General features: G+C 40.1%; 1 protein-coding gene across 13 annotated transcripts in view; it reads right to left on the bottom strand.

Moving 5' to 3' along the window:
* Positions 1–13,683, bottom strand: part of SUPT3H (SPT3 homolog, SAGA and STAGA complex component) — a 559,042-nt gene that overhangs the window by 56,147 nt on the left and 489,212 nt on the right. For 7 of the 13 annotated variants that reach the window (XM_075063607.1, XM_075063608.1, XM_075063609.1 and 4 more), the window contains one exon: positions 10,180–10,299. The exons of the other annotated variants lie outside the window; for them this stretch is intronic. In XM_075063607.1, the coding sequence (XP_074919708.1) occupies positions 10,195–10,299 (105 nt within the window). In that variant the 3' untranslated portion in view covers positions 10,180–10,194. Of the gene's footprint in view, positions 1–10,179; positions 10,300–13,683 lie in introns of those variants that run through there. 13 annotated transcript variants of the gene reach the window in all.

The raw sequence follows: 13,683 nt of genomic DNA on the forward strand, positions 1-13,683 counted from the left end.
AATGATCCACAATTCACTTCAACATCCCTCTCCCATTTATTGTATTTGCTATGCTAGTCATCACTTAACTGCACCTTCTTTTGAAGTGTCTAGGACTGGCCAATGTCAGGGACAGGGTAGTGGACTAGATGGACCCATTAGTTTGATCCATCATGGCAAAATCTATGCTCTTAGACAAAACTAGCCATTTAATATTTCCTTGGTATACAGTATTACAGCAGAAATGCGTAAGTTTAAATCTACAACTAGTATTTGTCTAGCAACAAACTGGCTGGGCTGTGAGATTCCCCTGGCTGACTGCCATTGTTCAATCATTTAAATATAGGTTTATGAATGGGGAGAGATGGATTACCCACTCATAATTCCATCAAGGGCTTGCAGTGATATCACAACCCATTTTTTAAAATCATATATTGCAAAATATTTAAATCCCATAGGAAAGATTTCTTTTAAATAAGTACTTCTTTGATGTAAGAACATCTTGATTTGTGTGCATGCTGACACCAGAACAGCTCCATTACTGTGTGTATTCATTTATCATGAGTGCAAAATTGATCTCATTAGGATGTGGGATTATTGCAGCAAGTATCTTTCATATACACTAATTACACTGACAGCAATTATTTCATTTCAGATATTGGGTAAGCAAAAACAGTAAGCAAGCACTGTAAGTATGATCACTTATTTTCTAGTAAAGAACACTTAATTAAGTTGAATCCCAAAAGGTAAGTTTTGTTTAATTAAAAAAAAAGAGGCAGGGGGAGAGAACCATTTCTTGAGCCACATTGAACTTTCTACTTTCACAGTAAAGCATACAGGGCCCCTGTGGATCCAGGCTTGGGGCAGAGAGAGGGTGTGGTGCTTATGCTGCATTATTCCCCGTGATGGTGCTGCTCCCTTTTCTCTTGCTTTCTTTCGCTGCACAATGGCTTGTGGTAAGGCTGGAGTGTCAAGTCCAGGCTTTCAGCCCTACAGTAGCTCTGGATTTCCTGGCTTTTGTGGGTTTAAATCAGACCCTTAACATTACTTATATGCATTTGTTTTGGGTAATTGACATTAATTTTCAGGTTACATCACTGGCATCAATCAGCAAGCTTCTCCAAGGACTGGAGTTAAGAGGCCACAATAAAGGGTAAGACATTGTTTCTTTTGTTTTATTTTTGGAAACATTTTAACTACCATATACTTTTCCTGTTCTATTCATTTTGCATAATGCAGGATAAAATGTTAACGTCTGTCTTGCTGAAAAGATGATTTTGGCATTTCTGCAAACGACCTGGATCTGGAGAGTGTGATAATCAACATCTCTGCAAAGTCAGGTTGATACACTGGACCTACATAATGCTAAAACGGCAGAACATTGCTTTTCAGGAACATACATTGCCAGCTACAGATGTTTTCCATATGGAACATGGAAAGTCACAGACCCCCATGCATCAGTAGTCTCACATCGTAGAACATATCCACAGACAACACTGCTATAAGTGACATTCAGCAGCAGCCTCCATTACCATGTAGTGCGGAGGAACAAGTAGATTTTCATTGCACACGGTAGGAAAATGGACTAGTGTAGTCTGTGTATTGTGACAAATCTGACATTTTCAACCTCTTATTTTGCTCGTGTTCTGCATACCTATTCAGGTGATGGGTCAAGAGAGGCCAACGTGACTTTCTGAGGCTAAAATGAAAAAATCATCTTACTCTGAAGATGGGTTAACTATTGCAGAAGATCACTTCAAGTTTTCAATGCTGCAAATCAGCAGCTGGTGTTCAACAAGAGCCCTACAAAAATTCCTCATGAAAATGGAGCAGAAACCTGTGCTGTATGAATTACTGAGTCTGCAGTGAGGAGGACCTAAGGGAATTCAATAAGGCTAGTTCTATTTTGCCAGCAAAACAGTGCAAAGTCAGATGTGAAAGTCTACCTGAGGTCCTCCATAACACACACATTTTGGGGTAGGGAGAAGTCCATGGTTACACCCACACTTCATGTCATCAGGGCCAATGAATACTGCATATACAATTAAAATGTATTTCAATACAGAGCCATATCTTCAAAAGAGCACAGAGTTATATTTTCAGGTTCTCAATATCGACAACTGGGGCAAGATTTTCAGAAGAGCTCAGCTCCCACTTAGGCACCAAAATAAGAACCAGATTTTCAAAACCATTCAGCAACATGTGATACACATGGCCAGATTTGCAAAAGAGCACAGTGTCCAATGTGCACCCAATGTGCTGCATTCTTCTGCAAATCCGACCACTTATTTTAGTGCCTAAATGGGAGCTGAGTTCTTCTGAAAATCTGGCCCTGAATGTGGATGCTGAATGCTTTTGAAAATTCTGCCTATTGCATATCCATTTTGGGTCTGTATGTCCACAACTACACAAAAATATACAATTGGCTTGGCTCAGAGGAAAGAAAAATTAAACACCACCAAAAATGCTTCAGGTAAAAACAGTTTATTGACAGAAGCCTTCTGCTTCCGTCAATACTGCAGAATCTGAGAAACTATTTTTAGCCTGAGGCAATATTGTACTATTAGTGTCCTCCAGGCTAGGCAATAATTGGAAAGCCATACATATTTAATAACGTACATATGTTAACATATAATAATTGGTACCATTTCTATAAAAGGTAAAACTATGCTGGAGAGTCTCATAGCAGACTAGAGGTTTTAGCCATGCTACTCTCAAATTGGAACTGCCTGGTTAAATCCCCTAAGTCGGCTTTGAAATTCTCAAACAATATCTCTTTTGAATTTTATTCTGCCTTCTTTCCCTTTTCTTTTCACTGTTTTCTTCTAGATCTTGTTGCACTTTTTCACCAGTCTGTCATTTCATCTCTGTTTGCCCTCTCAGACTAATTGTCTAGAATATATAAAGCATCCAACTTAACTGAAATCTTCTCTAACTCATCTTTCTTCAGGATATTCTCTTTTCTTAGGCAGCTCTTCTTCCTGTTTTCCCCTCTATGCCTCTATTTGTTACTTTTAAAATCCTTTATCCCGGTGTGCCTCTCCCTCACCTTAGTTACACCTCTCCCTCTATTTGTGTCTCTGTCCATTCACACCACTTCAGTCAATCCAACCCTGCTTACAAGCCTCCATGTCTCAATCTCTCCTTCCTTTTCTGCCTCCACCATTATTACTGTTATCGTGACTCTTGTGTCAACACTCTCTCCTGCTTCTCCCATATTCTCTCTCCACTTCTTCCAGGACTCTTCCCCTGTAGTCCCTGGATCTTACTGGCACCACCCAAGAGTGGGGTCGCACTGTGACTGGATCCTAGACAACACCTGCTTTATCCTCTCCTGCAGGCAGTTCTAGTTCTACTGTAGAACTATATTACTAGATCTGCAGAAAATTGGACTTATTGCTTATCATGTGGAGCAGGAGGGCTGTGGCAGCATAAAAAGGAGCACTGAGAACGGAGAAGGGTTTAACCATCTAGTAAAGGGTCAGGATGATTATAAAAGGAACATTTTTGGAGGGGGCGGCTAGGTATCTTTCATGGGGAAACCGGAGAGTTTGAAAATGGACGAGTAGGGGCACTTCTGATGGGGATTTTGTGAGTTTTGCAACCTGGAGCAGGTCACATTGCTTGTGGAGAGCCAGCAGCCAGGAAGGGTATTTCGTAGCTGGGGTAGGTGGGGTGCAATATTTTCTAGGGTTGCTGACACATAGAAGCAGCCAGTCCTCTCCTTCTCCCTGTGCTCTGAGGATGGGGGGCTCTGGGACACCTGAGGTTGGCTCATTAGTTTTCTCTCTCTTGTGTTACAGGGATGGGGTTCCATAGCAGAGAGCCTTCAAAGCACAAGGAAGTTGCACACTCCCCACATACGTAGGTTCAGCCTTAGAGCCCAAACATCAGTGGAGAATTCAATCTTCTTTTTATTGGGCCCTTTACTTAAGGAGAAAAAAGAGTGAAAAAAAAGACATATACACCTGATGCCCAAGGAAAGCATGTTTGTGCCTAATCCACTGCAAAAACTGATCAAGAACAGCTCATATTCCTGAAAATATCCCCCCATAAATGCTTCTGATGTCAGTGAAAAATTGGAGCTTCCACCACAGAACTGCTGGCCTCATAGCTTGGCCCTGCTCTGGAACTAGACTAATTCACAAACTGCACTTTATAGCAAGTTTCTATTTGTTTTTCATGAATCAATGTTACTTGGTTGTCTGCACCATTTCCCTTTTCCTTTGTCTTCAGCTCTCATGGGTATGAGTCAATGAGAACTGTGTAATTAAATCTTATGGAATTCTTTGAAAATGCAAAGATGTCATATACCAGGGTATTCTCTCTGGGAGAAATTCACCCCTCCAAATAGTTTAGATGGTGCAAACCCTTCTACTCGCTCTCTGCCCAGGGGTGAATTTCCCCCCCACGGGCAATCAGTTCTAAGTGGCTCCTCAGCCACACCATTTTATTTAGTGCTCATAGGAGGTATCAGACTGACATAGAACTGAATCCTTTTTTCATCCACAAAACAATCAGTACAATCTTCCCCATGCTGCCCCAATGAAGTGTGTCAGTCTCAATGGGGAAGGAGAAGAAAGTATTCCAGTCTCCGTTACTGATTCAGTCCTTGGCCTCTGTGCTGAAACTACTTACCAGGGTGCCAAATGGGGTGTTGGTTTTGTGTTGTGGATATTGTTCAGCAAAGCATTAGATTGAGATAACCAACTCATTCCTCATAGACCACTCTTCAATCTCTACTGACTTAGGCTGGATTTGAACAGGCACCAGATGAGAAAGCCTCCACTGTCCATTACCCAATCCAGCTCTGAGATGTTGTTTCCCAGACACTATGTAACTTGCTCAGAACAGGTTTGCCGAGTAACATTCACTATAAACAAATTATATCAATACTCCTTATAATATGCCGCATATTCATTTTTTTCCCCAAAGTGCCACATAATGATTTCCTTAACAGGGCCCTCAGTTAAAGCATATCAGATTTTATAGATATGAGAGAGAGAGAGAGATTGGTTGCAAAGTCAACCAATAATTGAATAAAATACTCAGTAAAAGACATATTATTTACTATAAATAGAAATAATTAGATACTCAGATACAATCTATTGCTATAATAGCCTAAATTAGTAAACTACTTTAAGCAATCATCTTCTAGATGAAAGGAGTATGCGTAGTACCCAAGTTTGTGCAAAATAGGTGTTTAAGTACTGTACAATTAATTCATGGCTTTCTAAAAGGTTCAGATAGTTCAGTACAAATCCAAATGTTCCTTAGTAAAAGTTGCACTATTTTTTTTGGTTTTGTTTTGTTTGTTTTCCCACTATCTAAACAAAAAACGTCTAAGCCAGATGCTCCAACTAAATACATGGAAATACAATTTTGTATAACCAGAAGGCTTTACTCACTCTTGTTTTACACCTGGGTAACCCCATGACTGATACGGAACCACTTCTGATTTACTTGTGAAAATGTGGGGATGACCATGGCTTCAAATTCAAACACCGACAGAATGCATTTACAACATGGAGATATTTCTAAAAATGGCAAGTTGAATAGTCTTTCACAGTAAACATTCCTTCCTAGGTGCATGAACATTAGGTATTTTAGGTTAAGATCATACTATAATTTAAGTATGTTTTGAACCACGGTAAAAAAAAATATTTTTCATGTGGTGACCATCTTTAGCAAGCAACCTTTATCTTTCCAGATCTCATGTACGTTCTACACATCTACTCCCAAGATTAGAGCTGCATGAAATTTTTCCAATTTCCAAGGAATTTTGTTGTTGAAAATTCGACTAAAATCATCCTCCCAATTTTGGGGGGGTTGAGCAGTTGTAATGAAGATATTGCAGTGAGTTTCCACGATTTGGTGAGAATACTGAATTATCAATACTCATGCTGAAAATTTTAAAGAACTGACAAATGAACTAGATTCAAGGGCTATGTTGGTGGAAAATAACTGCAACTTCCCTTTCACTGGAGGGGGCCAGCCTAGTTCAAGCCCAAAAGGGAATAGGGCAGCCAGCAAATTTTCTCATTCAGTGCATTCCCAAAGCAGTTTCTGTTGGTGAACTTTTACGGAATCCCACATGTAACAGAACTGCACTCCTGCCCCATCCTCCACTTAGTGGCAAAACACCAGCAAGGGTGGGCTTTGTGGTAGCACCACTTGCTTTCCCTCAGGGTGAATCCAGAAGAGGAAAGAGCCAGGCTATATCATACCTCCCTGCTCTGTATGTTCATGATCACACTATCTGAAAACAGGGCTAAGTGAACTATTAATAAAGGTGTTACTACAGAAGATCTGCTGCATCTATTAAAACCACCCATGCTATACGCTGGCTCATGATGCACGTATGCGCTTCCCTGTTATTTAATGCAAAAAGCTGTCAATGACCCATAAAGCCTGACACTGAAATACTGAAACAAAGTCCAACTTAGGCTGTGGTTTTAAACTTGGGCTGTGATACTAAAAATTAAACTGAAGTCTGCAACAAATCATTGGTTCACTATTACACTAAATCACTTTGTGAGGTCATTTTCTGTTTATTCAGGGTTATCAGGGTTATGCATTAGAAACCAGGGTCTAGAAATGCTGTTTACATACATTATATGATACTTTAAAAATATTTTAGGAAGATGTCTTGATTGCTGAGCAGCACTGTTCTATACTGGTCTCGATCCTGCAGTTCTTACTGACTTGTGTAGTCTCTCTGTATCATTGGGAGTACTCTCATTCATACACTCAGATTTTAAAGCCAGAAGAAACATTAGAACATCTAGTCTGACTTCCTGTATAAAACAGCCCATAAAATTTCACCAAGTTACTCCTGCATTGAGCCCAATAACCTGGGTTTGGCTAAAGCAGATCTTCCAGAAAGGCATCCTGTCTTGATTTGAAGACATCAAGAGAGGAAGACTCCATCACTTTCCTTGTGAGTTTATTCTAGTCTTAATCATTTTCACTGTTAAAAATTTGTCTTATTTGTAATTTGAATTTCTCTGGATTTTATTTCCATACAAGTAACAGCTGTAGGAGTGAGTGTTTCTATGCTAGGTTTTTTGATTAAACTGTTGGCCCTTTGCTGACACAATCAGGCTGGTAGCAATAGTGCAAATAGAATGAGTGTAGATGTCATGGTGGTTAAAAACACCTTGGGCCAAATTTACGAGCCATTTATGTGCCTTAAGATGCAGGGAGGCATTAAGTCAGATTTACAAAAGCACCTAAGCGAGTTAGAAACCTAACTCTCATTGATTTTCAAGAACCAGTTCTGCAGGCTATGTACCAGCAGCGACTGAGAACACTGCTGAAGATGTGCTCTGCCTTCCTGTGATGTAATCCTGAGCACAGGATGTGCTCTCACTTCCTACAAGAACCTGGTTGGAAGACAAAGAGATGGAAGAATGATCTCTGGGAGCAAGTGAATATGAGTGGGAGAAAATGTTGGGAAAACCAAGCTGACATGAGAGAAGACATCACAAAATGATACATTTATACAGAAGCTGATTCACAGTGTTAGTGATATGCTCATCTCTGGGAAGTGACACACACTGTACATCTAATATAAGACTCCACTCCACCTCATCTGCTGAGTGCCAGAAATTTAAAGAGAATCACAGATCCTATTTCCTACTCAGAACTGAAAGGTTGATGTGATTGCTGCTAGCAAAAGATAAGGGAAAGGACTGATAGGAGAGAAAGACAAATATCTGGTCTTACTCTAGACAATGTCATTCTGCACCAGAAAAATATAAAGGAAGCAAGATCACTGCACTACAAAACAAACAGGATAATGGGTCAAATTCATTATTGGTTTCCTGCAAATGCCTTTTCAATATGTTGTAGAAGCTGAGGATGAACAAAACCGTATCTTCAGAACTGGTGTTAATTTATGCAGCATTCAGTGATATTCATACCCTTGACGTTTCCTTAAAACAATGGTAAATGGAGTGTTTCATTCACAGAAGTTAAAATGGAAGGTATAATACCAAATTGGACCACTGAATGGAGCTGTTCATTGTGGCTCCCATCTCTAGCAGATCAGCTGCACCACTCTAGGAAGCAGAAGAGTGGCTGGGAGCACAAAAGCTGAAGGAGAAAGGAATTAACACTGAGGGAAGTGAGAAGAAAGGGACTGAAGATGTGGGCAGATTAATGGGCCCTTCAGACTGGGGTACTTTCTCCCTTTATAGGGCAAACTGTCGGACAGTCAGAGAAGCTCAGTCCCTAGCATTTTCAGGGCAAAAAAAAGGTTCAGAAGAGCTCTGTAACAAAAGGAAAGACCTGCCATGGGAGCAGTTACCATTCGAAGCTACCATTCAATTGTTTCAATCTTATTGAGTAAAATTCTGTTCAGCCTCTCACATGAGTATTTTTCTGGTAGACTATTCTTCCCAACTCTCCCTTCCATTTAGAGTGCAACAAAAAAGCCCATCAAAAATCATTCACAAAGGGAGAGAAAAATTGCCCTACAGGTATGTCCACCCAACTCCTCAGCTTCTTTCTTATCCTGTCAGATCAACACCTCCTTTAGCCTTTCTGTTTGTTACACTATTGGTTCCCCCTTCTTCAACTTTCACTTGAAAAAAGATCCCCAAATCTTATCAAATCCTGTCAATCTCTCAACTCTGACCCAAACTCTTCTGAACTTTGAAAAGGTGTAGTTACTTTTTTCCATTAATTTTCATGTGTGTGTGTGTGTGTCTGCCTGGGAGCAAGAGTAAAAGTGCTGAAATATTACGAGAAAGGCTATTCTCAGGGGATTTTTGCCCTATCAGAAGCAAATCCCATCACAAATACCCAAATTTGTTCTCAAAGGATACACAGCTCAATTCTGCAGATCCAAAAGTTTCAGGTAAGCTCCAGTGATAGGGAGCTTGTCCAGATCGAACTGATGAACCTTTTGGGGTTGCCCATCAGTAGACTAGGAGCAAGCTTGGAAATGAAACTTGAAACAAGATACATTTAATCCTATTTTGGGTTTTGGACCCAGGGCAACTGATATATGAATTAACCTTTTGACAAATGTACTTGCTGTCATTGGGTTTGTGACACAACTAAGAGGGAGCTAAATTCCAAATGAAATGGGAAATCTGCAATTTTGAAGAGCTCGCATGACTATCTGAAGACAGTTGGCCTTTGAAATATCAGTAAAGTGTTGCGGCTGGAACTATTCTGCAGGTGCTAACTTTCAGTTCCAGACGTTCACAGACCTGCAGTAGCATAGGTGGGTGCCCAGAGAACTCATTATTACCATATTTCTCTGCTCTCCTTTTGAAATTTAATGTTGTACCGCCACTCACTTGCAATACAGAATTAAAATAAACAGAATTATAACTTTACAGAAGAACCCATAATTGAGGAAGTCTCTATCTTTTTAGCCAAAAGAAACATTAGAAAAGGAGAGAGGGGAGAGAAAATAATCTTTCTGGATTCTGGACAAAAGATGTGACATGTAAAGAAAGGTAAACATGCAGGGTGATAAAGTAACAGTAGAAGAATTGGTGCCCAGAAGAAAAAGGTGATATATTTTAATTGGAAAAGTCAGAGTAGCTACCAACTACTTTTCTTAAGGTCTATGGTCCATGACCACTGCCCATGGATTAAGGTCCTTACAATTGCAATTAGCCTTTCACCAACATGTCTCTATATGCCATCATGGGCTGGTGCATATATGCCAAAATGCAAAATGGAATTTAATTGTACTCTTTGCCCCAGTGAAGGCCTCACCTTCTTCCCATCCCTGCTGGTGTAGCCATTTAGGCCTGGAAAGATACCAGTTGTGATCATTGGTTCCATATTTAATTGTCAATGCTGGGAATCAAACCTCAGTCATAATAATACCAAGAGTTAACACACCCCAGAGCAGCTGTGCCAACTCAAACCAGTTATTTTTTTCTGGCTCTGTGGTGGTTTAAGTTTTCTTCCCCTCCCCCGATCAGGGACACGGCTGCCCAAAAGCAGCAAAGCATTTCTACCAAAATTACTTTCCTTTAGTAACAAGACCGCAAAAGACTGAAACACACATCACTGTCTGCCACCTCCCTATTCTACTTGATTGTCTTTTAATAGCTACAATAAAGTTGTGCAAGGAAATAATATTCCACATCCCTGACTCTCCAGGGCAGAATATGGACAATCCCAAAGGAAAGTGGGTCTTAGCTGAATCTGCTACTTTATGACTAAAACAGGAAGTTCGGTCCCCTTTTATTGTATCTTTTTTTTCTTTTGGAAAGGCTGCCCAAACATTTCCAAGCTGGGTTGAGGCAAAGTTATTGATGTCAAGGAGCCAAGATCTTTCGCTATGGTTTGCTGCATGAGGAAGGAAGAAAACTGTTTGTGCTCAGCTGTCCTTTACTTCTGCAGCCAAAGAAGCAGGAAGAGAAGAAAGATGAATAAGTGAAAAGGGATAATGTTTATCTTTTAACAAAATCATAATGTTCTGCTCTCAACCCTCGCAGCCAAAACTCGCTATTGCATTTTTAAGACAGATAGTCTCTTCTCTGAGAGACGACAGGCTAATTATAGTGCTTCTGCCAGAGGGAACTCACACATGCAAACCATTATGTAAAATATAATTTTTTTCTTTAAGAATGCTCAAGATCATTAGACATGGTTTTTTCAATGCTAGAAAATCAAGCCAAAAATGAAAATAAACAGTTTCAAGTATTTGCAACATAATTCTCTCATGCATTTATGGAAATATAGTAAAAAGCACCCTAAAAATGTGGTTTGACATTTCATGATGTTCTGTTTTGCTATTTTTCCAGTTCTCAACATTTGCCCTCTTGTCCTGTATCATTTCAGTTTCACTGTAGTTTGGAGCTGAGGATGGTGGTAGCCATGCACGTTCACTCCAGAACATTTCAGCCTTGATTCAGCTAATGAGGGACAGGAAACAGCATAAGAAATTGTAAATTAAACTACCTCTTTATAAATTAAATGTAGTATGGGATGAATGTAAATGAGAGGCATACAAAATGACAAACCCTTCATTAAGATAATTAGGTGTACAGCACTGCTTTCCCTAACCATGTACTATGCTAATTTAAGGCTAAAGTGATTATCTAGTTCATTTAATAGTTAAGCATGTAACCTCTTATAAAGTCTGCAATAACTTCTGGGAGATCTATTACTTATACTGCTATTTATATGAACCTCTTGTTGCTACAAGGAAAAAGTCTTTTGGTTCACTATATCATGGAGCCAAAGAAAAATATTTTAGTAGGGAATATAAAAATCTTAGTATGAAGAAATGGGACGATCCCTTTACTCTATCTTAACCAAAGCTCATCAGGATATAAGTACGCAAATTGCTGTTTTTCCTGGTTTTATACATTGTGCTTTATCTTTCTTCATACTATATCATTGTCCTTGCCTATTTAGTGCTGGCCATATGGATAACACTGCTACTAGCAAGCAAGCCTCCAGCCATCATTGCCAAAACATTATTCATCAAACTATATGAATGGCATGCCGGCCACTCAGACACTTTTGGGGAGAGAAGCCATTCCAAAAGGAAATAACATTGTCCATTCCAAATTTGCTTCAGTCCAGTAGAGCTGGTTTAATACACTGTTATGTCCTATAGCATTTGTTAGTTTAATATGAAAGAGGAAAACATTCATCCACAAGTTTGATTTACTGTGACGACATTAGATCTAAAATGGATTCTGTTTTGTCTTAATGAGGAGGAAAACAAAAATACCCACCCGCCGCTATCTAACCTCTCTCTATCCAAACTAATAGCTACTTCCAACTTTTATTTGGCTTATAAAAGAAAGGAGTATTCAAGCTTGTAGGTAAGATGCAGCATGGTCTTGTGGATTAAGAAAACAACTGGGTGCCATTAATTCCTCAAGTCTAACCCTGACTCTTCCACAGCCCACTTTCATCCTTTGCAACATGGAGATAATACCTATCATCACTTCACAAAGGTGGTGTGAGAATGTACAGCTCTTAACAAACACAAAATTCAAAGTACGTCCCTGCCTTTTATTTAAGTAAGTTGCTTCCTGGATAAATTCAGGGCTTCTGAGCAGAATAACTTTCGAATTGCTTTTTATGTTGCAAGGAGAAGATGATTGAGTCATGGGCATAGAGGCTGGTAGCTAAAAATAGCCGCCCTGGTAAAGCTAAAACAATTCTCCCCTCCCGTGTTCGCAGAGGTTTGGGATTTAGAAGTTGGGGGCTTTACGAAATGTTTGTTTTCTTTGTGCATTAGAAATCTCAGGGCCTACACTACATTCTTTGATCTTGCAGGGACTCTGGCATTTTACGGACGAGATCATTACATCAGTGCAGGCTGCAGCCTCCACCTAGTAGGTGGGCAGAATAGGACTTTTGTCAGGTTCTCGTCTACGTTGGGTTTACACTGGATTCAGTAGGGGTGGGGGTAGCGCCTGATGTATAGCTGAACCAGTGTAAATGCTAAGCACAAAAAGGCCAAAGCCACGATTTCCACGTGGAGTTCCCTCTGAAACAAATGGTGGCTTCCCGTGTCCACATTTGGGATTTATGTAACCTGGTAGCGACATCAGCGCGGCTCCCAGTTGCTGACTTTGGGGGTCCCTCCAATTTCCCTTGCCCCCCGTCCTCGCGGTGTCCGGCTCGGCACTCCCTCTTCCCTTCGGGTCCTCCTGCCGCCCCCCTCCGGGTGTCTGACGCCCTTCTCGGGCGCTTTAGTGGCCCAGAAAGTGCCTGGAATTTATAATTCAATAGAAGCTATTTTTTCTGCGTTTGTATGTCATCACATATTGAGTAAACACCGGAAACCTGTTTTCTAACTATTAATTCTTTTTGCTCCTGTGCTTGGTCAGTGATGTTTTTGTGTGTGTGTTATCCTAAAACAAGCTACTGGGGCATTCCTATGAATTGTACTGCATATAGTATTATGGAAGGTACTTTTGCCGCTATTTAATAAATACAACTTGTAAAACATCTATTGTTGGGATTAATGAATTCAAATGTATATGTCTAGCACCTCTAAAAAAAAAATACCGTTTCTGAAAATGCTTAGAACTGCACTTTTATGAGCTTTTACGCCATTTTTGGTTTTCACAGCTTGAGCTATTCTGTACATTAGGGCTCCACAAACAAATTAGACAAATAACTTAAATACCAAAACTATTCGTGCTGTGATAGTATTCGTGATCATGACACACCAATAATCGTTACTAACTAAAAAGTCTTTAATACCTGTCCATCTATATTAATGAGTGTTAGCATGGAAATAGTCTACATGTATGCAATTATGTTGTACAGCCACAAATTACACTTTAAGACCCAACCAGAAAAACTTAAGTACATACAGATGCCCCCAGAAGATCTTCAGTATCCTTGGTAACAGCTTCTTGATGCCACCATCAGAATCTTAAGTAGACGCAAAGCAACTACAGCATAAATGTGATAATTAATCTAGGATGGAGATTTGAGATAGCGCACCAACATGTCTTTTACCGGCAGGGTGTATGACACCACTGGAAAGTGAAAAAAGGGTGAACCTAGAGAAACAATTCCGGTCAACTAAGAGAAGAAGGCCAATCATCCACTGTAACTCAAACGAACCCCAACACAGGACAACCTAAAATGCTCAAGCCTTGAGTGGCGCGTGCCTATTTCACCTGAGAGGGAGGATAAGACGACGACGATAGGATGCTTCGGGGACACTTTGGGGGCATTGTACAGAGTGGAAAT

This window comes from Chelonoidis abingdonii, chromosome 3 (assembly GCF_003597395.2).
Source record: "Chelonoidis abingdonii isolate Lonesome George chromosome 3, CheloAbing_2.0, whole genome shotgun sequence".
Classification (NCBI taxonomy): Eukaryota; Metazoa; Chordata; order Testudines; family Testudinidae; genus Chelonoidis; species Chelonoidis abingdonii.